The sequence below is a fragment of the Ursus maritimus genome, unplaced genomic scaffold, assembly GCF_017311325.1.
Source record: "Ursus maritimus isolate PB19 unplaced genomic scaffold, ASM1731132v1 scaffold_2, whole genome shotgun sequence".
In the NCBI taxonomy this organism is placed as follows: Eukaryota; Metazoa; Chordata; class Mammalia; order Carnivora; family Ursidae; genus Ursus; species Ursus maritimus.
In genome coordinates this window covers 86,638,486-86,663,384 of record NW_024424452.1, presented here as the reverse complement: position 1 = coordinate 86,663,384, position 24,899 = coordinate 86,638,486, and the positions used below count along the sequence as shown (strand labels likewise).

The 24,899-nt window shown below is 37.3% G+C and overlaps 1 protein-coding gene across 1 annotated transcript in view; it reads right to left on the bottom strand.

Moving 5' to 3' along the window:
- The window catches only part of SHCBP1L (SHC binding and spindle associated 1 like), a 38,939-nt gene extending 14,604 nt beyond the window's left edge, over positions 1-24,335 (bottom strand). The window contains exons 1-5 of the mRNA XM_008701228.2: positions 23,919-24,335; positions 22,275-22,424; positions 12,042-12,256; positions 10,856-10,942; positions 10,565-10,783 (exon numbers count right to left, since the gene is read on the bottom strand). Coding sequence (XP_008699450.2) covers positions 10,565-10,783; positions 10,856-10,942; positions 12,042-12,256; positions 22,275-22,424; positions 23,919-24,335 — 1,088 coding nt within the window. The remainder of the gene's footprint in view (positions 1-10,564; positions 10,784-10,855; positions 10,943-12,041; positions 12,257-22,274; positions 22,425-23,918) is intronic.
- Between the last annotated feature and the right edge of the window lie 564 nt (positions 24,336-24,899).

The window sequence follows — 24,899 nt, the reverse complement described above, 5'->3', positions numbered from 1 at the left end:
TCTTATTTTATTTTTCCTTCCCTTCCCCTATGTTCATCTGTTTTGTTTCTTAAATTCCACATGAGTAAAATAATATATTTGTCTCTCTGACTTATTTCACCAAGGATTATACTCCCTAGCTTCATCCATGTTTTTGCAAATGAAAAGATTTTGTTCTTTTTGATCACTGAGTAATATTCCAGTGTGTGTGTGTGTGTGTGTGTGTGTGTGTGTGTGTATACACCACATCTTTTTTTTTTTTTATTAATAATGATTTTTTATTATATTATGTTAGTCACCATACAGTACATCCCCGGTTTTCGATGTAAGGCTCGATGATTCATTAGTTGCATACACCACATCTTTATCCATTCATTAGTCGATGGACATTTGGGCTCTTTCCATAATTTGGCTCTTGTTGATAGTGCTGCTATAAACATTGGGGTGCATGTGCCCCTTTGAATCTGTATTTTTGTATCCTTTGGATAATACCTAGTACTGCAATTGTTGGGCCTTTGGTAGCTCTATTTTTAACTTTTTGTGGCATCTCCACACTGTTCTCCAGAGTGGCTGCACCAGTTTGCATTCCCACCAATAATGCAAAAGGGTTCCCCTTTCTCTGCATCCTTGCCAACACCTGTTGTTTCCTGAGTTGTTAGTTTTAGAGCCATTCTGACAGGGGTGAAGTGGTATCTCATTGTGGTTTTGATTTGTATTTCCCTGATGATGAGTGATGTTGAGCATCTTTTCATGTGTCTGTTAGCCATCTGGAAGTCTTCTTTGGAAAAATGTCTATTCGTGTCTTCTGCCCATTTCTTAATTGGATTGTTTTTTGGGTGTTGAGTTTGGTAAGTTCTTCTTTTTTTTTTAAGATTTATTTATTTATGGGGCACCTGGGTGGTTCAGTAGTTAAGCGTCTGCCTTTGGCTCAGGTCATGATCCCAGGGTACTGGGATCGAGCCCCACATTGGGCTCTCTGCACAGCAGGGAGCCTGCTTCTCCCTCTCCCTCTGCCTCTCCCCCTGCTTGTGCTCTGTCTCAAATGAATAAATAAAATCTTTAAAACCTCTGCCTACTTGTGCTCTCTCCCTGTCAAATAAATAAATAAAATCTAAAAAAAAAAAGATTTATTTATTTGTGGGGGCAGGGGCAGAAGGAGAGAATCCTTAAGCAGACTCCCAACTGATCATGGAGCCTGATCCAGGACTTGATCCAATGATCCATGAGATCATGACCTGAGCCAAAACCAAGAGTTGGATGCTCAACCAACTGAGCCACCCCGGTGCCCTTAGTTTGATAAGTTCTTTATAGATTTTGGATACTAATCCCTTATCCAATATGTCATTTGCAAATATCTTCTCCCATTCTGTCAGTTGCCTTTTAGTTTTGTTGCTTGTTTCCTTCCCTTTGCAGAAGTTTTTATCTTGATGAGGTCCCAACAGTTCATTTTTGCTTTTGTTTCCCTTGCCTCAGGAGCTATGTCTAGTAAGAAGTTGCTGCTGCGGAGTTCAAAGAGGTTGCTGCCTATTTTCTCCTCTAGGATTTTGATGCTTTCCTGTCTTATATTTAAGTCTTTCATTCATTTTGATTCATTTATTTTTGTGTATGGTGTAAGAAAGTGGTCCAGTTTCATTCTTCTGTATGTCACTGTCCAGTTTTCCCAGCACCATTTGTTGGAGAGACTGTCTTTTTTCCATTGGATATTCTTTCCTGCTTTGTTGAAGATTAGTTGGCCATACAGTTGTGGGTCCATTTCTGGGTTTTCTATTCTGTTCCACTGATCTATGTGTCTGTTTTTGTGCCAGTACCACACTGTCTTGATGATCACAGCTTTATGATACAGCTTGAAGTCTGGAATCGTGATGCTTCCCAATTTGCTTTTTCTTTTTCAACATTACTTTGGCTATTTAGGGTCTTTGGTTCCATACAAATTTTAGAATTGTTTGTTCTAGCTCTGTGAAAAATCTGGTGTTATTTTGGTAGGGATTGCATTGAATGTGTAGATTGCTTCGGGGAGTATAGACATTTTTTTTAAATGATTTTTTTTATTTGAGAGAGAGTGTGTGACAGAGAGCACAAGCAGCGGGGACGGGTAGAGGGAGAGCGCAGATTCCCTGCTGAGCAGGCAGCGTGATGTGGGCCTCGATGCCAGGACCTTGGGATCATGACCTGAGCCGAAGGCAGACACTTAACCGACTGAGCCACCCAGGTGCCCCAGGAGTATATACATTTTAACAGTATTTGTTCTTCCAATCCATGAGCATGGAATGTCTTTCCATTTCTTTGTGTCTTCTTCAATTGCTTTCATAAGTGTTCTATCATTTTCAGTGTAGAGATCTTTCACCTCTTTGGTTAGGTTTACTCGTAGGTATCTTAGGGTGTTTGGTGCAATTGTAAATAGGATTGATTCCTTGATTTCTTTTTGCTGCTTCATTATTGGTGTATAAAAATGCAACAGATTTCTGTACGTTGATTTTATTTCCTGCAACTTTGCTGAATTCATGTATCAGTTCTAGCAATTTTTTGGTGGAGTCTTTTGGATTTTCTATATAGAGTATCATGTCATCTGCAAATAGTGAATGTTTTACATCTTCCTGCCAATTTGGATGCCTTTTATTTCTTTTTATTGTCTGATTGCTGAGGCTAAGACTTCCAGAACTCTGTTGAACAATAGTGGTGAGAGTGGACCTCCTGTTGTGTTCCTGACTTTGGGGGAAAAACTGAGAGTTTTGAGAATATGGACATTGAGGATATTAGCTATGGGTCTTTTGTACATGGCCTTTATAATGTTGAGGTATATTCCTTCTATCCCTACTTTCTTGAGGGTTTTTATCAAGAAAGGATGCTATATTTTGTCAAATGCTTTTTTTGCATCTATTGAGAGGATCATATGGTTCTTATCCTTTCTTTTACTAATGTGGTGTATCATATTGATTGATTTGCAGACTTTGAACCACCCCTGCAGCCCAGGAATAAATCCCACTTGATCATGGTGAATAATCCTTTTAATGTACTGTTGGATTTGATTAGCTAGTATCTTGTTGAGAATTTTTGCATCCATGTTCATTAGGGATATTGGTCTGTAATACTCCTTTTTAGTGGGGTGTTTGTCTGGTTTTGGGGTCAAGGTGATTCTGGCCTCATAGAATGAGTTTGGAAGTTTTCCTTCCATTTCTATTTTTTGGAACAGCTTCAGGAGAATAGGTATTAATTCTTCTTTAAATGTTTGGTAGAATTCTCCTGGGAAGCCATCCAGCCCTAGACTCTTGTTTTTTGGGAAATTTTTTATTTCTGATTCAATTTCTTTGCTGGTTATGAGTCTGTTCAAATTTTCTATTTCTTCCTGTTTCAGTTTTGGAATGTTTCCTATGTTTCTAGGAATTTATCCATTTCTTTCAGATTGCTCAATTTGTTGGCATATAATTGCTCATAATATTCTCTTATAATAGTTGGTATTTCTGTGGTGTTGGTTATGATCTCTCCTCTTTCATTCATGATTTTATTGAGTCTTTTTTCTTTTTGATAAGTCTAGCTAGGTGTTCATCAATTTTGTTAATTCTTTCAAAGAACTAAGTTCTAGCTTCATCGATCTCTTCTTCTGTTTTTTAAAAATTTCTATATCATTTATTTCTGCTCTAATCTTAATTATTTCCCCTCTGCTGTTTTTAGACTTGATTTGCTGTTTTTTTTTCCCAGCTCCTTAGGTATAAGGTTAGGTTGGTTAGGTATAACTTCTCTTGCTACTTGAGGAAGACCTATATTGCTATATACTTCCCTCTTATGGTCACCTTTGCTGTGTCCCAAAGGTTTTTGACTGTTGTGTTTTGTTTCATTTGCTTCCATGTCTTTTTTTATTTCTTCTTTAACTTCCTGGTTAATCCATTCATTCTTTAGTAGGATGATTTTTAACCTCCATGTATTTGTGGTCTTTCCAAATTTCTTCTTGTGGTTGACCTCAAGTTTCATAGCACTATGGTCTGAAAATATGCATGGTATGATCTCAATTCTTTTTTACTTGTTGAGGTCTGATTTGTGACCCAGTATGCAGTCTATTCTGGAGAATGTTCCATGTGCACTCAAAAAAGAATGTGTGTTCTACTGGTTTGGATGAAATGCTCTGAATATGTCTGTGAAGTCCATCTGGTCCAGAGTGTCATTCAAAGCCATGGTTTCCTTGTTGATCTTTAGATGATCTGACCATTGCTGTGAGTGGGGTGTTAAAGTCCTCTACTGTTATTGTATTATTATCAATGAGTTTCTTTAAGTTTATTGTTGATTGATTTATATATTTGGCTGCTCCCAAGTTGAGGGCATAGATATTTATAACTATTAGGTCTTCTTGTTGGATAGACCCCTTTATTATGATATAGAGACCTTTTTCATCTCTTATTACAGTCTTTTTAAAAAATTAGCTTATCTGATAGAAGTTATGGCTACTCCCTCTTTCTTTTGATGTCCATTAGCATGACAGATGGTTCTCCACCCACTCACTTTCAATCTGGAGGTGTCTTTGGGTCTAAAATGACTCTCTTGTAAGCAGCATATTGATGGGTCTTGGCTTTTTTTTTATCCATTCTGATACCCTATGTCTTTTGATTGCAGCATTGAGTCCATTTACATTCAGAGTAATTATAGATACATATGAATTTAGTGCCATTGTATTACCTGTAAAGTTGCTGTTCCTGTAGATTGTTTCTGTTCCTTTCTAGTCTTTGTTGCTTTTGGTCACTCTTTCCTGCTCAGAGGGTCCCCTTTGATTTTTTTTTTTTTTTTTCTGCAGAGCTGATTTAGTGTTCATGAACTCCTTTAGCTTTTGCTTATCTTGGAAACTCTTTCTCTCTTCCTCTGTTCTGAATGACAGCCTTTCTGGATAAAGTATTCTTGGCTGCATATTTTTCCCATTTAGCACCTTGAATATATCCTGCGACTTCTTTCTGGCCTGTCAAGTTTCTATGGACAGGTCTCCTGCTAACCTTATGTGTCTATGTAGGTTAAGGACCTTTTGGCCCTAGCTGCTTTCAAATTCCCTATCTTTGTATTTTGCAAGTGTCACTATGATATGTCTTGGTGTTGACCTGTTTTTGTTGATTTTGAGGGGAGTTCTCTGTGCCTTCTGGACTTGAATGCCTATTTCCTTCCACAGATTAGAGAAGTTCTCAGCTATAATTTGTTCAAATAAACCTTCTGCCTCTTTTTCTCTTCTTCTTCTGGGACTCCTATGTTACGGATATTATTGTGCTTTGTGGAATCACTGAGTTCCCTAAGTCTATAGTCGTAATCTAATAGTTTTCTTTTCCTTTTCCTTTCAGCTTCATTATTTTCTATAATTTTATCTTCTATATTACCTATTTGTTTCTCTGCTTCTTCCATCCTCATTATGATTGCATCAGTTGCCTTTGCATCTCAGTTAAAGCATTTTTTATTTTGGCCTGACTAGTTTTTGGGTCTTTTGTCTCTGCAGCCAGGGTTTCTCTGGTGTCTTCTGCGCTTCTTTCAAACCACACTAGTATTCTTATGACTGTTCTATTCTTGTTTAGGTATGTTGCTTATATCTGTTTTGAGCAAATCCCTAGCTGTGATTTCTTCTTGATCTTTCTTTTGGGGAGAATTCTTCCATCTTGTCATTATGTCTAGGTTTCTGTCTTTTGCGTGTTATGAAAGCTTGTTTTGTTTCTGCTCTTGAGAGTATACTATATTAAGAAGGGTTCATACACTGTTTAGGGCCTGGTGCTTCAGGAAGTGTTTCTGTGTATGCTGTGTGCTCTCTGCTGTTGTGTTTTGCCTGCTCTTTCCCACAGGTCAGTCCTCTACAGGGTTGCTCCTTGCTTGCAGTGGGGAGTGTTCAGACCTTTAACTAGGTGTGCTTGGGTTTGTTTGTTAAGATAAGCCTGATAAACATTTAAAAAAAAATCTGATCCAAGAAAAGAGAAAAGGAACAAAAAAAAGCAAACAAAAAACTATAAGCCCAATTCTAAAGAATACAAAAGGAAAAAAGAAAAAGAAAAAAAAAAAAGCTTGATCCAAAAAAAGGAAACAAATGAATAACAACAACAAAAAAAACTATAAGCCTGATACCAAAGGAAAAAGAAAATATAAGAAATTTTTAAAAATAATAATAAAGTAAGAAAGGTAAGGAAGGTAAGAAAGAAGAAAAGAAAAAAGAAAAGAAAGAAAAGACAAGACAAGACAGGCAGCTAGCCTGGTCCTATTTCCACCAGAACTGGGCTGACACTTTGGAGCACTCTATGATCAGCAGACCTGGTACATGCGGGGGTGTGGGGGTGTAGGTCTTCTGAGGGAGAGGCCCTCTGAGCTGGTTCACAGTCAGAACTGCCTTTGCAAAATGCCCCTGCTGGGTACAAGGGGGCAGGGTTTTGTGCAAGTGACTCAAGCCTCCACCGGAGGTGCTGTGTTTCCCTCTGAAGTCCAACCATGCTGGTGGGGGGGGGTGGGGGTGGGGGGGGGAGGAATGGCATCACCCTGCCCTATTGTCCCCGGGGAGGGGAAGTCATGGCCACAGGTGTTCAGGAGGCCATCAGAGAAAAGCAAACAATCTCTTCTCCTATGTCCTAGGCTTTTGTCAGATCACTGCCTTCAACCTGTCTGTGCCCAGCTATCAGCACACCTGACACCCCAGTTCTCCTGTTTTATCTCTTTCGCATGGCTGGGATTCAAAACTCCAAATCTTAGAGGGCCCGGCAAGGGACGGACTGCTTCTTTCCCCTGGAGGGAAGCCTTGCAGTGCACTTGGCACAATTCTGTCCCAGAAAAGCTGTCGCATGACACATGCTCAGTGGCTGGAGTCTTGCAATATATATTTTAAATTAATCTTAGTCCACCTTCAAAAAACACTACGCTACTTCATATATAGCGCATGCACTTTTTAACAGTAGTTCCGTTTCTCCCCTCAGTATATTACCGTCACTTATTTTACCAATCTATACACCAATATCACCCAATACCATCATAACAACTATTAAACAGTATCTTTTCAATCTAGATAAAGAAAAATCAAAGATTTTAATTCACCTTTACTTATTCTTTCTCCAAAGCTCTTCTTCCTTCCTATACATAGATCTGAGTTTCTGATGTTTAACAATTTTCTTCTCTCTAAAGAACTTTTCATTTTTCTTACAAGGTGATATATTCCCTCAAGGTTTTGTGTTTTTTTTCCCCTTTTTGTCTCAAAGAGCTATTATCGTTTCACTTTTGAAAAATATTTTCACCAAATATATAGAATTCTAGGTTGGTAGTTCTTTCTTTAAAGCTATGAACATTTCACTCCTCTCATCTTGTTTACATTTCTTATAAGAAATCCATTGTACATCTTATTCTTGTTCACCTATAGATAAGGTGTTCCTTTCCCCCTCAGCTTCTTTATGTATAGTTTTCTTCAGTGTGAATATGATATGCCTATGTATAGATTTTTTGGTATTTATCCTGCTTGATGTTCTCTGAGCTTCCTAGATCTATGGTTGGGGGTCTACATTTAATTTTAGAAAATTCTCACCATTATTAATTCACATTTCTTCTGCTGCATTTGCTCTTTTTCTCTTCTGGTGTTCCAATTACACATATGCTGCACCCTTTGAAATGGTCTCACAGTTCTTAGATGTTTTGTTTTTTCACTTTTTTCTTTGCATTTCAGTTTGAAAAGATTCTGTTGACATACCTTCAAGCTCACTGATTCTTTCCTTAGTTTCATCCCATTTATTAGTAAACCCATCAAAGATATTCATCATTTTTATTTAGTGTTTTTTATTTCTAGCATTTTCTTTTAATTCGTTCTTAGCGTTTCTGTCTTATGCTTACATTAGCTATCTGTTCTTACATTTTGTGTCCTTTTTTCATTAGAAGCTAACATATTAATTAGGTATTTTAAATTCCATCTGATTAATTCCAAAATCATAATGAGTCTGATTCTGATGCTTGCTTTCTCTCTTCAGGCTTAGTTTTTTCTTGCCTTGTAGTATGTCCTGTAATATTTGTGGAAAGCCAAGCATGATATATTGACTAGAAACTGAAGTAAACAGGATTTTAGAGTGAGGTTTTATATTAATCTGGCCAGGAGGTAAGCTGTTTAATGTTTGCTATAGCTGTAGGTGTCAGAGGCCTCACATTCCTATGGTTTCCATATTTGTGTCCCCTCTGTTGCCTTTGAGCTTCCCTAAAAAATCCTCTTTAGACAGAGTTTGTGTCTTGTTCTTTTATTATACTGGAGCCTGACTGATGTGGTTGGTGTGGTATGGTGGAGAGGAATTGTTTTATAATCTTATGATTAAATATTAGTCTTTTAGTCCCTGGACTGTGACTTTCCCAAGTTTCTTAGTGTCCTCCTCTTCCCAGATAGGAAGGCTAGAGGGGGCTGGAGTCAAGGAAATGCCCTTCTCCCCTAGGTGGGAAAAGGCTCTGATAAAGTCTTTTCCTCTGGTGAATAAATCTTTGTCATGGAGATGCTCTGGGTATATTTCATAATAGTAACTTTTCCCTTCCCCAACCAGAGGCATAATGGGATTTTTCTTGGCTCTTCACCAGAATTCCTGGACGCAAAACCCCACAGAGATGTGGGGTATCTCCCTAGGAACTGCATCCCTCCAGGAGTTTCTCACTTGCATACTAGTCCACACTCAAAGTCCAGCAGGTTATCAAAATTACCATTTGTGTTCTTACAGTTTATGGCTCTAGGGCTCAAACAGATCTTTGTTGTGATTTTGAATTTACTTCTCTCTCCAGATTTCAAGGTGGCAGTTTGCCCCGTGACCTCAGTTTTCTTATGGGTCCAAGAAAGACATTTTCAGTTTTTTCTTTTTTTCTTTTTTAAGGATGGGAGTGATAATTAACAAGCTCTTTACATGTCAGAGCTGCATCTGAAAATATTTTGTTTTTTAGTTTCCATTTCTCTGTTGAGATTCTCCGTCCACTTAATAACACCAGTTTTCCTGTAATTTGTTGAACATATTTATAATAGCTGTTTTGAAATCTTTCAGATCTAGCATCTGGGCCCATTCAAACTCAGATTTTATTAAATATCTTTTTTTCCTAGGTATGGATCTAATTTTCTGGGATTTTTCCATGCCCATTAATTTTTGGTTGAACACTGGAGACTTTGGAAAATGTATTCTCATAATTCTGGATTGTGTTTTGTTCTTCTGAGGATTGTTAGTCTTGTATTCTGCAGTTAACTTGTCTGGGTTCCCAAATTTCTCTCCCCCACCAATGCTAGCACAGTTTAGTGGTCAGTCAAGAATTTGGGCAGAGTTTATGCTAAAATTCTAGATCTCACCCCTTTTGCAACTCACTTCTTTCAGGATACCCCACCTACATTTCCAGTTCTTCTGCCAGCTTTGAACTCTGTCCTTTGCCATCATGAAATAGTTGGACTGCATTTTTTGCTGCCAGAGCTATGAGAACTGGTGATCGTTCTCAAACTGAAAAGCCACAAATTCCCGTTTCTTACCCATTCCAAGGATAAATACATTTCAAGGCTGTTGCCTGCTTTGGTTATTTTACGCCTTCAAATAGCTGGATATTTTAATACATTTTTGTCCAAATTTTATAGTTGTTATCTATGCAAGGGTTTGATCAATTACTTACTCTACCACTCCCAGACCTAGATTCTCTGTGATTATAACGTTTAAGATGAGAGAACCCTGTGTTGCCCTATGCCATTAGAATATGAAGTCTAGTGATGATAGCTTGTATTCAAATTGTTGAATCTAGATTTCTAGAGAGTAGATTTTAAAAATCTTATCTATATTGACTTCCCACGGTAATCCCAAGGTTTTCTTATATAGGAATCCCAATAACAACATCAAAAATAGGCACTAAAATGGGATTCTTGATGATTAAAAAAAAAGTCAAATTTGAAAGAAATACAAAAAGAAACTATTTAGGCTAACAGTTAATTGTTGGACAAGCAAAATGTGGCTCAGAATTTCTAAAGCAAAAAACGTGTATCGGTGGAACACAAAGGAAGAGGTTTAACAATCTAGTATGAAATAGTCAGATGTCCTTTGGCTTCATTAAAAATTTTACATTAATTTTGAAACCATGACCAAGAATTCCTATTTCCTCTCTATCTAAAACAAAGACAGAAATATGTACTTTGCTGCATAGTAATATAAAAATATTTTAAGACATTTTGAAGTATTCTGGAGTGATGCTAGTTAAATCTACATTGTTTTATTTATCATAAAAAGAACTTATCAACTCATGATGGTTAAAAGAGAAGAAATTAAGAGGCAGCCAAATTATTCAACTTTCTCTTTACTTTGTATATTATATGTGATGGAGATCTACCTCCTCTTTTCTTAGGCTTTGGCCAAAATCAAGAATGTAAAGATGAAAGATAAGAAAAGAACTAGATTGATGACATGTTTTTTATCCAAAAAGCCAATGATTTCAGTGAATTCAGGTATATAAAAATAATTTTCCAATACTATTATTTGCACTTTGTTCTTATGTCAAAAATGGGACATCTGATTTTATAATCTACTTCAGTCAGGGTAACATATATGACAAGTTAAGTGATATGATAAAAGAAAGACCATGTAATCTTTTTGTTTAAAATAGAGCAAATTATTACCGGAGGCGTAAATCTTCCCATATTTTCAATAATCCACAGAGCATTACTATCTCATAGTATTTTTTCCAGCATTCAACGGCCTCTGCTGCAGATGGATCTTCCTTAATGTTACTCTGATACTCGATGAGCTCAACACGTTTGTTTTTATATTTTGCCAAAGTTTTTTTGAAACGTTGTGCAATAGGACCAGGTATGGTTCCATCTTGTATATCACACCACCTGAAAAGTATCAATATAATTACAATGTTTATCTTATAATAATGTGCTGAGTTCGTTTTTAACTATACTTACAAATTAATTCTTTCTTCAATCAAAGCAGTGTAATTCTCACAACTTTCTTCATCATCCCAGTCTCTCCAAAGAAAGTCATAAAAAAACCTATAATGAATCAAAATAATATAAAAGTGATCAAAAAGAGTCAATACCATGTATATAATTAAAGACACTCTCATGTCAGAATTCTTTTGTATGAATTCTAAGACAAGTATTGTTAAATGACTTTTCAGTGAACTAGTATTAAAATCAAACCTTTAAAAATTGGATTATCTAGATCCTATTTCAGGTTACTACAAATAATGTTTCTTGAAGTGGGAATGAAAAATGTTTCCAAATTCCCTAGATTTTGGCTATGGTTTTGTTCAACAAAGAAATAATACTTAAGATATAATCATATTTGTATATTCAGGGGAAGCATTAGAAGAAGAAAAATATGCCCCCAAAATATTCTGTATTATAGTTTTGGACAGCTTCTCTCAAATTGTATAAACTTTTAAGAAGCAATCATAATGTAGATGATGACGTCTAGTATTTGTAATGCCCTTACATGTGAAACATAAAATCTAATATATTTAAGATGCTTAAATATGAACAAAATTTAATGTTACTTGTCTCTAGAACTTTTTTTTTTTTTTAAAGATTTTATTTGTTTATTTGACAGAGATAGAGACAGCCAGCGAGAGAGGGAACACAAGCAGGGGGAGTGGGAGAGGAGGAAGCAGGCTCATAGTGGAGGAGCCTGATGTGGGGCTCGATCCCATAACGCCGGGATCACGCCCTGAGCCGAAGGCAGACGCTTAACCGCTGTGCCACCCAGGCGCCCCTTGTCTCTAGAACTTTTTAAAAATCAATTTTTGAAGAAGCAAGATAAAAAAATGGCAAACTTTTCATTGCCCGTATATAATGCTTCTGCAAGAGAATGTTAAAAGAGTTACAAATATGTTCATTAAAAATGGTCAGGAGCACCTGGCTGGCTCAGTCAATGCAGCATGTGACTCTTGATCTTAGAGTCATGAGTTCAAGCCCCATGTTGGGTGTAGAGATTACTTAAAATAAATAAATAAAGTTTTTAAAAATGGACAAATTGAATTCAGCAATGAGTAAAAATTAAATCAATAACTATAAAGTGTGTGTATACTTACATATTAACTTTTGGAATATGATAATTTTAACTTTAAGAGGTAAAAAGGTCTAAATATACCTTACAACTTCCAAGGCCAAAGCAATATCACGTATATCAGAATCTCGTCCTTCAACAGGGTACACTTCCAAGAGAGGCACACTATGCTCTAGTTCTTCCAAAATCCCATTGACCAAATTCCTTGGAATATTTGCAATGTTAGAAGAAAAGGGCTCAGCAACAGATACAGTAACTTTGAAACAAGATGATGAGCTTTGGCGTGGTTTACAAGTTACCTAAGATACAAATATTATAAAATTTGTCATTACAAATCAAAATAAACCATGAGGATTTTTTCCTCATACATGATCTGCTTATAAAATTTCTTCTTTTAAATTTTATGACCTCTTTAACCACACACAAAGTAATTATAGTTAAATAAATTAAATAAAATAATTAAATAATAAATTAAATTAATTAAATAATACAATTTTTCAAACTTCCTCCCTCCCTCCCTCTTTCTCTCTCTTTCTTTTCTTTCTTCTTTTCTTTCTTTTAGTTCCAGTGTAGCTAATAATGTTATATTAGTTTCAGGTGTACAATATAGTGATTCAACAATTCTATATATTACTCAGAGCTCATCAAGTCTTTTTTTTTTTTAAAGACTATTTATTTGACAGACAGAGACAGCCAGCGAGAGAGAGAACACAAGCAGGGGGAGTGGGAGAGGAAGAAGCAGGCTGCCAGCAGAGCAGGCAGCCTGATGCGGGGCTCGATCCCAGGACCCTGGGATCACGCCCTGAGCCGAAGGCAGACGTCTAACAACTGAGCCACCCAGGCGCCCCTCATCAAGATAAGTCTGAATCCTCTCCAGCTATTTTACCCATCCCCCTACCCACTTCCCCTCTGGTAACCATCTGTTTGTTTTCTATAACTGAGAGTTTATTTTTTGGTTTGTCTCTTTGGTTTTACTTCTTAAATTCTACCTATGAGTGAAATCATATGGTGTTTGTCTTTCTCTTACTGACTTATTTCACTTAGCATTATGCTCTCTAGATCCATCCATGTTGTTGCAAATTACAGGATTTTATTCTTTTTGTGGCTAAATAATATTCCATTGTGAATATATATGCCACATTGTCTTAATCCACTCATCTATCACTGCACATTTGGCCCACTTCCATAATTAGGTATTGTAAATAATTCTGCAATACACATAGGGTGCATGTATCCTTTCAAATTAGTGTTTTTGTCTTCTTTGAGTAAATACCTAGTAGTGCAACTGCTGAATCACTAGCTCTATTTTTAATTTTTTGAGGAACCTCCATACTGTCTTCCAATGGCTGCACCAGTTCACATTCCCACCAACAGTGTACAAGGATTCCTTTTTCTCCACATCCTCATCAACACTGTTGTTTCTTCTGTTTTTTATTTTAGCCATTCTGACAGATGTGAAGTGATATTTCATTGTAGTTTTGATTTGCATTTCCCTGATGATCAGTTTGAGTATCTTTTCATGTGTCTGTTGGCCATCTGATTGTCTTCTTTGGAGAAATGTCTCTTCATGTCTTGTGCCCATTTTTTAATTGGATTGTTTTCTGGCTGTTGAGTTGTATAATTTCTTTTATACTTTGGATACTAACTCTTTATCAGATATGTCACTGGCAAATATCTTCTCCCATTCCATAGGTTGTATTTTAGTTTTGTTGCCTATTTTCTTTTCTGTACAGAAGGCTTTTATTTTGATGTAGTCCTAATTATTTATTTTTGCTTTTGTTTCCCTTGCCTCAGGAGACATATGTAGAAAAACGTTGCTTGGCTGATGTCAGAGAAATTACTGCCTGTGCTCTCTTTTAGGATTTTTATGGTTTCAGGTCTCACATTTAGGTCTTTAATTCATTTCAGATTTATTTTTGTGTATGGTGTAGAAAAGTGGTTCAATTTCGTTCTTCTGTATTTTGCTGCCCAGTTTTCCCAACACCATCTGTTGAAGAGACTATCTTTTTCTCATTGCATTTCATGCCTCCTTTGTCAAAGATTAATTGACCATATAGTTGTGGGTTTCTTTCTGGGTTTTCTATTCTGTTCCACTGATTTATGTGTTTGTTTTTGATATGGGTTTCTTTCTGGGTTTTCTCTTCTGTTCCACTGATTTATGTGTCTGTTTTTGTGCCAGTACCATACTGTTTTGATTACAACTGCTTTGTAGTATATCTTAAAATCTTGGATTGTGGTACCTCCAGTTTTGTTCTTCAAGATTGCTTTGGCTATTTGGGATCTTTTGTGGTTCCATACAAATTTTAGGATGATTTGTTCTAGTTCTGTGAAAAATGTTATTGGTATTTTGATAGGGATTACAATAAATCTATAGATTGCTTTGGGTAGTGTGGACATTTTAACAATATTTGTTCTCCCAGTCCCTAAACATGGAATATCTTTCCATTTCTTTGTGTTGCCTTCAATTTCTTTCATCAGTGTTTTATAGTTTTCAGAGTACAGGTCTTTCACCTCCTTGGTTAAGTTTATTCCTAGGTATTTTATTATTTTTGGTGCAATTGTAAATGGAAGGATTTTCTTAATTTCTCTTTCTGCTACTAAATTGTTAGTGTATAGAAATGCAATGGATTTCTGTATACAGATTTCGTATCCTGTAACTTTACTGAACTCATTTACCAGTTTTAGTATTTTGGTGAAATCTTTGGGGTTATCTATATATAGTACCATGTTACCTGCAAATAGTGAAAGTTTCACTTCTTTCTTACCTATCCGGATGCCTTTTATTTCTTTTTCTTGTCTGACTGCTGTGGCTAGGGCTCCCAGTACTTTGTTGAGTAAAAGTGGTGCCGGTGGACATTCTTGTCTTATTCCTGACCTTAGGGGAAAAGTTCTGAGTATGATGCTAGCTCTGGGTTTTTCATATATAGCTTTTATTGTGTTGAGGTATGTTCCCTCCAAACCAACTTTTTTGAGGGTTTTTATCATGAATGGATGTTGTACTTTGTCAAATGCTTTTTCTGCATCTATTGAAATGATCATATGGCTTTTATCCTTTGTCTTGATGATGGTATGTATCACATTGACTTGCGAATACTCAACTACTCTTGCATCCCAGGAATGAGTCCCACTTGGTTGTGGTGAGTAATTCTTTTAATGTATTGTTGGATTCAGTTTGCTAATATTTTGTTGAGGATTTTTGCATTTATGTTCATCAGAGATATTGGCCTGTAGTTCTCTCTCTCTCTCTTTCTTTTTTTTGGTAGTGTTTTTGTATCTGGCTTTGGTATTGGAGTAATGCCGGCCTCATAGAATGAATTTGAAAGCTTTCTTTCCTCTTCTTTTTTTTGGGGGGAGGGAGATAGGTTCCAGTCATTGATTCATGGATGCTTTATCTTGTCTTATATTCCTGAGAATATTAATAGGTTTTTTAATATATATATGTATGTACATATGTATGTGTATATATATATATATTTTTTTTCTTTTCCTTATCATTTGTTTCTTAAAAATGTCTTCTTTTCTGCTGTTTTAACCACTGTTTTGATATTAGAGTTTCTTCAAATGCCTGGTGATCCTTGGCTGTCTACTCATATTTAAAAGTGGAGCACTAAAAAGGAGGTCTGTGTATATGGGTGGAACAAGCGCGGCTGTTCTACCTGTAGATCTGTAGGGTGTTCTGCACCAGCTCTTTCCATGGGAACTCAATATGCCAACTGCCTTTAGGTCTGTTCTTTTGAGCTGAGCATAGAAAAATCCTCCACCTCTCATGCCTGAAGGAATATGCCTTAGCTGCTTGTGTTTTAGAAGCAGAGTCAGAGTAGAAGGCAGAGGATCCTAACATTTAGTACCAGTAAACTTTGACCTATTCCCTTCTTCTCAGTGGGATACTGCTATCTTTAACCATACTTCTCAAGACAGCTTCTTAAATCTGTACATTTATGTCTTTTGCCAAATTTGGGGGAAATTTCAGCCATTATTTTATTCAAATATTTTTTCAGCCACACCTTTTCTTCTCTTTTTCTAGGACTCAGAAGACATGAATGTTAGGTCTTTTGTTATAGTCCAACATGTCCCTACAGCTCAGTTCATTTTGTTTTCCAGTCTATATTCTTTCTGGTGTTCAATTAGGTAATTTTCAATTTTCTATTGTCAAGTTCACTGATTGTTTCCTCTGTCTTCATTCTGCTGTTCAGCACATCCTTTTAAGTTTTTTTTATTTCAGTTACTGTATTTTTCCACTCCCAGAAAGATGGAGTAGACATGTTTTTCCTTATTCTTCCTACCAAGTATAACAAAAAACCTGGATTATATTAATATAAAACCAACATAAGACTCTAAAAGATGGATAGAAGGCAGAGTGCCTAGGGACCTCATGACCCAAGGAATAACAGTAACTTCCTTGAGCTTGCTTCATATATCCTAGACTGGGTACCAGAGAAGCTGGCAACCTAAAAATACTAATAGGTGTAGACCAAAAGTAAAAAATAAAAATGAAAAAGCCTGCCCCCACCCCCAAAGGTCTGCTTTCTCTAGCCAAAGGACCAGGAAAGGGGTAGCCAAACACCACAGGTAGCTCAGTCAGTTAAGTGTCCAGCTCTTAATTTTGGCTCAGGTCATGATCTCAGGGTTGTGAGATTGAGCCTCACATCAGGCTCCATGCTGGGTGTGAAGCCTGCTTAAGATTCTCTCTCTCCCTTTCCCTCTGCCCCTCCCCCACCAAATAAAAATAATAATAAATAAAGCCAAGGATTCTATAACTAAAGGTGGAAGTTTGTGGAAGTAGCCACAATGCAAGATGTAAATGTTGAGAGCAGTTCAAAGTGACTATTTCCTCTTTAGAACTACGATACAGTAGAATCAGGTAAATAACCAGCTTCCAGAATCCACTTAGAGATCCCTTAAAATGTCTCCAAATTAAAGATTCTCTAAACTGGGAACATACCTTAACATAATAAAGGCCATATATGAAAAACCCACAGATAATATCATCCTCAATGGGGAAAACTGAGAGCTTTTCCTCTATGGTCAGGAACAAGGCATGGATGTCCACTCTCACCACTGCTGTTCAACACAGTACCAGAAGTCTTAGCCACAGCAATCAGAAAATAAAAAGAAATAAAAGGCATCCGAGTCAGCAAGGAAGAAGTAAAACTTACACTATTTGCAGATGACATGATACTCTATATAGAAAACCCAAAAGACTCCACCAAAAAATTGATACAACTGTTACATGAATTCAGTAAAATCGCAGGGTACAAAATTGACATACAGAAATCTATTAAATTTCTTTACCAATAATGAAGCAGCATAAAGAGAAAGTAAGGAATCAACCTCATTTACAATTGCACCAAAACAATAAGATATCTAGGAATAAACCTAACCGAAGAGGTAAAAGACCTGTACTCTGAAAACTATAAAACATTGATAAAAGAAATTGAGGATGACACAAAGAAATGGAGATGTTCCATGATCATGGATTGGAAAAATAAATGCTGTTAAAATATCTATACTATCTGAAGCAATCTACACATTCAATGCAATCCTTATCAGAATACCAACACAGCATTTTTCAGAGAGCTAGAATAAACAATCCTAAAAGTTGTATGGAACCAGAAAAGATGCTGAGTAACCAAAACTACGATGGGAAAAAAACAAAAGCAAAGCTGGAGGCATCACGATTCTGGACTTCAAGCTATATTACAAAGCTGTAGTGATCAAAATAGTATGGTACTGGCACAGAAATAGACGCATAGATCAATAGAACAGAACAGAAAACCCAGAAATAAACCCACAAATATATGGTCTATTAATCTTTGACAAAGCAGGAAAGAATATCCAATGGAAGAAAGACAGTCTCTTCAACAAATGGTGTTGGGAAAACTGGGCAGCAACATGCAAAAGAATGAAACTGGATCACTTTCTTATACCATACACAAAAATAAACTCAAAATGGATTAAAGACATAAATGTGAGACCTGAAATCATAAAAATCCTAGATAACATAGGCAGTAATCTCTTTGACATCAGCCATAGCAACTTCTTTCTAGATACACCTCCCGAGACAAGGGAAACAAAAGCCAAAATAAACTATTGGGACTTCATCAAGATAAAAAGTTTCTGCACAGTGAAGGAAACAAGCAACAAAACTAAAAGGCAACCTACTGAATGGGAGAAGATAGTTGCCAATGACATATCTGATAAAGGGTTAGTATACAAAAGATATAAAGAACTTAACAGTGAGAAAACAATCCAATTAAGAAATGGGCAGAAGACATGAATAGACATTTTTCCAAAGAAGATATCCAGATAGCTAACAGACACATGAAAAGATGCTCAACATCACTGATCATCAGGGAAATACAAATCAAAAGTACAATGAGATACCACCTCACACCTGTCAAAATGGCTAAAATCTACAACACAATAAAGAATAAATGTTAGGATGTGGAGAAAGGGGAACCCTTGTGCACTGTTGGTGGGAATGCAAACTGGTGCAGCCACTCTGGAAAACAGTACGGAGGTTCCTCAAAAAGTTAAAAATAGAACTACCCTATGATCCAGTAATTGCACTACTAAATATTTACCCAAAGATACAAAAATACGAATTCAAAGGGATACATGCACCTCAATGTTTATAGCAGCAGCATCTACATTAGCCAAATTATGGCAACAGTCCAAGTGCCCATCAATTGATGAATGGATAAAGATGATGTGAGATAATATATAATAATATATAATATATGCACACACAGTGGTACATTACTCAACCATAAAAAAAGAACAAAATATTGCCATTTACAAGGACATGGATGAAGCTAGAGAGTATTATGCTAAGTGAAATAAGTCAGTCAGAGAAAGACAAGTACTATATGATTTCACTTATATGTGGAATTTAAGAAACAAAACTAACAAGCAAAGGGGGAAAAATAGAGAGGGAGGCAAACCAAGAAAAAGACTAGTAATATAGAGAACTGATGGGGACCTGAGGGAGGGTGGGGGGGGGATGAGTTAAATAGGTGATAGGTATTAAGGAGTGCGCTTGTGGTGAGCACTGGGTGTTGTATGGAAGTGTTGAATCACTATATTGTACATTTGAAATTAATATTACACTGTATGTTAACTAACTGGAATTTGAATAAAACTTAAAAAAAATAAAGATTCTCTAAATTTATTGATAGTGACTACACATGCTCTTTGTATAAAATGTTTAAAAATCAACCATAATTCTATCAATAGAGATAACCAACTACCATGAACCTTTTTATCTTCCAGTTGTATTCCTGTCTTTATATAATTTACGTAATTGGATCATACTGCATACCTAGTTTTATAATCTTTTATTTTATCTTTCATATACAACAAGCACTTTTCTAAATCATGAAAAGTTTTTTGTTAATATAAGTTTTATGACTACATAATATTCTATCTTATGGATATATCATTTATTTGACCAGCATCTTATTAAAGTTTTATGCTATTACCAATTTTTAATTTTATAAATATCACTGTGATCAGTCAATATATAAATCTTTTTCTGCATTTCTGATTTCTGTAGAATAAATTTCTAGAAATTAAGTGAACTTTTTCATTTTCATTTTTACTTGTTTTTATGTGCAGTGGGGTCTATTTATTTTTGTTCTTTTTATTTTTTCCAGCTTTATTGAGATAATTGACATATAATGAGTGAACTACTTTAAAATTCCTTTTTTTTTTTTAAGATTTTATTTATTTGACAGAGAGGGAGAGAGAGAGAGAGCATAAGTAGGCAGAGTGGCAGGGAGAGGAAGTAGGCTCCTCGCTGAGCAGAGAGCCTGATGTGGCCTCGATCCCAGGACCCTGGGATCATGACCTGAGCCAAAGGCAGACACTTAACCGACTGAGTCACCCAGGTGCCCCTACTTTAAAATTCTTAATATATTGTGGCAAAGTGCTTTTTACAGAGGTTTTAAAAAAAAAAAAATCCCTTAATTTCTGGACCATTTTGTAACCAAGATTAAGGATATGCTAGATTTTCTTCCAATCAAAAATTTCCAAATTTTTTCGTTATTGTATGATTCTGTAGCAGGCAGAATAATGGCCCTTAAAGATATTCATGCCTTTATCCTTGGAACCTGTGAACATATTAACATTACTTTACATGGTAAAAGGGACTATGCAGATGTGATTAAGGTTAAGGAGTTGAGATGGGAAAGTTATCTGAATTACCCAGTTGGGCCCATTCTAATCATGAATCTTAAAGGACATGCACTTTTTCAGCCTGCAAAGAACCAGACAGAGTCTAAGAAAGACTTTGAAGATGGAGAGAGGGGGCCAGAAGTTATGGAATACAGGAAGCTTCTAGAGGCTGGACTAGACAAGGAAACAGATTTTCCCCTAGAGCCTCCAAAAGGGAATGCAGCCTTGCCTATATCTTGATTTTAGCTCACTGGGCCCATGTCAGATTTTTTTTCTATAGAATCGTAAGATAATAAATTTGTATTGTTTAAGTCACCAAACTTATAGTAAATTCTTGCAGCAGCAATAGAAAACTGAGCATCTAAAGAAAAAGAGAATGAAGTCCATAGAAATAAATTATTATGACTTCAGAAGAAGGAGTATCATATAGCACCTGTTAATACTTCAATCCAAATAAGATTTAAGAAGCTTTGGCAGACAAAACAACATCTGAATTGTGCAGCACTACCTTAAGAGGTCCCAAGAGCCAGTTCTACTGCCACATAATTCAAAGAATTAGAATCTGCCAATACACTATTGTGCTTTTTGCTCTGTTCTCCCCTTTTCTTCCTACCCTTCTAATGTTTAAAGACACTGGCAATCTAGAGGATTGGCAATCCCTAGAGGATTCTAAAGCAATATAATTATTTGTAATCTTGTTATTTTTGGAGTAAGAAAGAGAGCAAATAATCAATGTATTGCATGTAAAACCTTAGAACTTGATATAATTTCTAGGTAATCTAATCCAGTGAGTTTTCATATAAGTTTAAGGATCTTTCAAGGTTTTATGGAATATAGGTACTATCATGAGGTGTTGGAAGAAAAGTCAATTGCTAGAATGCCATCCCCTTCATTGCAATCAGAAATGTCCTGCTTTAATGCGTTGTATATGTCAGGCTTCCACGTAAAACTTGACTAAAAAATCCTCCCCCCAAAACGTTAAAAATATCGATACAGTACACCTCCTCTTATTTTATCCACATGAAAAAAGTCCAGAGAAGTTATTAAAGTTCCAGGCAAAAGTTGTTCAAAATCTGAAGTTGAGGAAACTGCAAGGAAACACTAAAAACAGAATATTATTGAAAAACGAATCCCAAGTCTCTATTATATTTTTTGTATAGTCTCTATGATAAAAAATATTCCATTTTTTAACTGTAAAAATACCACTAACTTACTTCGCCATAGAACATAGAATTGAATTGTTTTCAGGTAGTGTGCACTGTAATGAATTTCAAACACAAATTTTTCTTGTGACCAAACAACAGATTTGAAATATCTGAGGCAGGGATACCATTTGTGGTTATAGATATTAATGTCTGCACAAGGATAACTAATCTTTAAGGGAATCAAACTTATGACATCAAATATGTCACAATATTTAACCTATAGACATAAAAAAGTAAGATCTTATCAGATGAAGCCTTGGAAGTTGATGTATACTAAAAGGGTACTTTTCACAGGGAGAAATTTCAAATTTTACCAACAGTTTTCTGATCCACTTTTTCTGTCTTTAAACCTCATAATTCAGATAAATGAAGATTAAAGGAAAATGATGGAAAGAGAAGGCCCAAGTCTGTTAAAGTCTAAATTACTAATTTTAAACAAATGCACTTTTGCTATTTAGGGGCGTCTGGGTGGGTCAGTCGTTAAGTGTCTGCCTTCTGCTCAGGGCGTGATCCCAGGGTCCTGGGATCGAGCCCCGCATTGGGCTCCCTGCTCTTCTGGCAGCCTGCTTCTTCCTCTCCCACTCTCCCTGTTCGTGTTCCCTCTCTCGCTGGCTGTCTCTCTGTCAAATAAATAAATAAAATCTTAAAAAAAAAAAAAAAGAAATGCACTTTTGCTATTTAAGCAATTGAAACTAAGCTAATAAATACTGTCTGATACACTAGATTCCATTTAATAATTAACTGTGCCCAGGTAAATGGATGCTAATATCCCCCGTCTTTTTATGCTATTAATTTGCTTAGAAACTTAAAATAGACATTAATCTTTGCCAATCTGTGTGTAAGTATCAAAGCCCCAAATTAGTAAGGTCATGTTTTGGTCTTACAAAGAACTGATAATTTCACTCAAAAGAACAAAGCTCAGGTAAAGGTTATTTACCTCAACCAGTATACCAACAAAAGGGATAGAAGCTTCTTCATATTTCACAAAGAATAACTCAGGATTCGTCTTCCATACTCCAAGCCATTTGTCTTTCAACTTTAATTTTTCTGATAGATATTTACTCATAGCCTCATCAGCATCTTCCGCCTAGCAAAAGAAAAAATATGTATGTGTAAGTATATAAAATCATAGATATATAAATATTTTTACTGATTTCTATTTAAATATGGGACCAATATACCCTTAAATAATAAAAAACCTGGAAAGTAACAGATTTTAATTGAATCAATGTTTACTGGAAAATAACATAAACATTAAAAACTTAAAAGAGATCCATTCACTCAATAGGGAAATTCAGTGCTGAAACATCTACTTGTTATTTATATTTAAGTAATTTGTTTTATTAATCCACTGAGGAGAAAGAACTGTAATTATACATTTAAAAAATAGTAATTATCATATTAAAAATCAGCAATTATTTTCTCTGAACTTTAAAGATACAATAACCTATTTAGAACATAGTCAGTACATAAAAGTTTAAAACAGCATTCCATTCTTTAAAACAAAGAGCATATTAAGGATTCAACAAATACTACCCATTTGATTTTTTAAATTTAAATTCAGCTACCTCAAGGATGCTAATCATCTAAGCTATTGTGAAACCCAGCATTAGATCCCGTCTGATTAATAGCACAAAAATTTCTATAAACGTTTTTCAATTGCCTTTCAGAGACTTCATCTTCTCCAACCTTCATTATGAGATAGAAATTGGCCATTAATACTGTCCTAGTTTTATGGTAACAGTGTTCTTATAAATAAAAATTTTCGTCCAATTACAAAATACGGCTCACCTAAAGAAAATCAGAAAAACTCACAAAATTTAAGGAAAACAAAACCCACTCCTGATCCTGACAGCCCAAATAACCATTGTTGCTAATTCCCTCCGGTCATTTTTCTACGTATGTATTCATCCATACATATGAATCATGTTTTTTTTTTTTGTCTCTTTTTTTTTTTTAACATTATAGTGTGAGATGTAACGAATGTTCTTGAAAACCTAATTTTTACTTCTGCATGGGTTTCCACTACATGCAGTACCACAAGATCTTTACTGCCCCCTTAAGTCGGAAATTCAGTTTCTAATTTTTAATTCTGATACATATCAGTGCAACGAATATCTTTGTACACAAATTCTTCTACTAGAAGTTTAAAAAATAGGTTAGAAACATATGATATTTGTTCTATGCAGTGTTACGAGTTTTGTATCTTGGGTGGAACCACCGAGTGTAGACCTGTGCGGTACTGTCGGGTCAAAGTCAAGGCTAGGTCATCGTAGCCTTGGGGATGGGCACAAGTCGTTAAATGAGAAAACTAAGACGCAAACCTGGGCACTGATAAGGCTTATCGATCTAAGATGTAAACCTGGGCACTGATAAGGCCTATCCGATCTTGATCTCTTGGAAGCTGCCAGAAACCCTGCAAACGCTCTACCAGGGCTGCCGCCCTCACTGCCAATGGTTTGTGTGCCTGAAAAGCCCACGGTAACCCTTTGCAAATGCCAAGTCCACGTGCTTCTTGGAACTGCAGGCGGGCTGTGCCCCGTGGGGAGAGGGACCCGGCGTCCCCGCGCCGGCCCCTCACCTTACAGCCCTGCAGCACCTCGTCGCAGTACAGCGCCACCTTCTCGTCGCGCCACATCCCCCTCATGGGGGACACGCACACCGGGGGCAGCGGCTGCGCCTCCTCTTCTTCCTCCTCGAGCACCGTCAGAAGGGGCTCCTCCTCCTCCTCGTCTTCGTCCTCCGCCCCCTCGTCCCGGCCCTCGGCCTGGGAGGCCGGCAGGAGCTGCAGCCGCCGCCGGGCCGCCTCGCGGCCCGCCTTCCCCTTCATGGGCCGCGGGGACGCCACCACCGACCGCACCGGGGATGCGGCGCTCTTCAGGGCCCCTACCGCCACCGAGGCCCCGGTGGGCGCGGCCAGCCCCTTCTCGCCTCGCCGGCCGGGGCTGACGGTTCGGACAGAGTCCTCCGACACGGGAGCCCTGGCCCCCGACGCCATCTCCTCACGCCGCGAGGGCCGGCTGCAGCCGTTACTCACTTTTCCCGCCCTCAGCCCGCTGGCCAATGAGCGAGCGGCGCCCGCGGAGCCCGCAACGAGCGCGGGGCCTCGAGGGACGCCGGGCGCTGGTGAGTTGGGGGATTGGTGTGGGGGCGGGAGCGGGGGTGGAGGGGACGGCTGCCCGCGGGGTGGGGGGTGGGCGCGGGTACTGCGGAGCGGGGCCGGGGTGGAGAGTGTGGCGCTCAGTGCGGCTTCCCCACTAGGTGGCGCCCACGCGCAGGGCGCTCGCCCTAACCCTACGCCGCTCCCCTTGGACCCACCCAACGAGAGAATTCTCTCCCCAGGGTCTTCTCGTTTTCAGGGTGTTTGTGAGTCACCCCCAGGTCATCGTGACCTAACTAATGCGCCGCCTATCACTGCACACACGCGCATCTACACAAACACAATCTGAAAGAAAATTTAGTTTTACCCTGGGGACGACAGTAACTGGAACCCTCTGCTCATGTCACTGTAGTGACACCCCTAGCGACCTAGAGTTTCCCCAGCCTATTCACACGGTTCCCA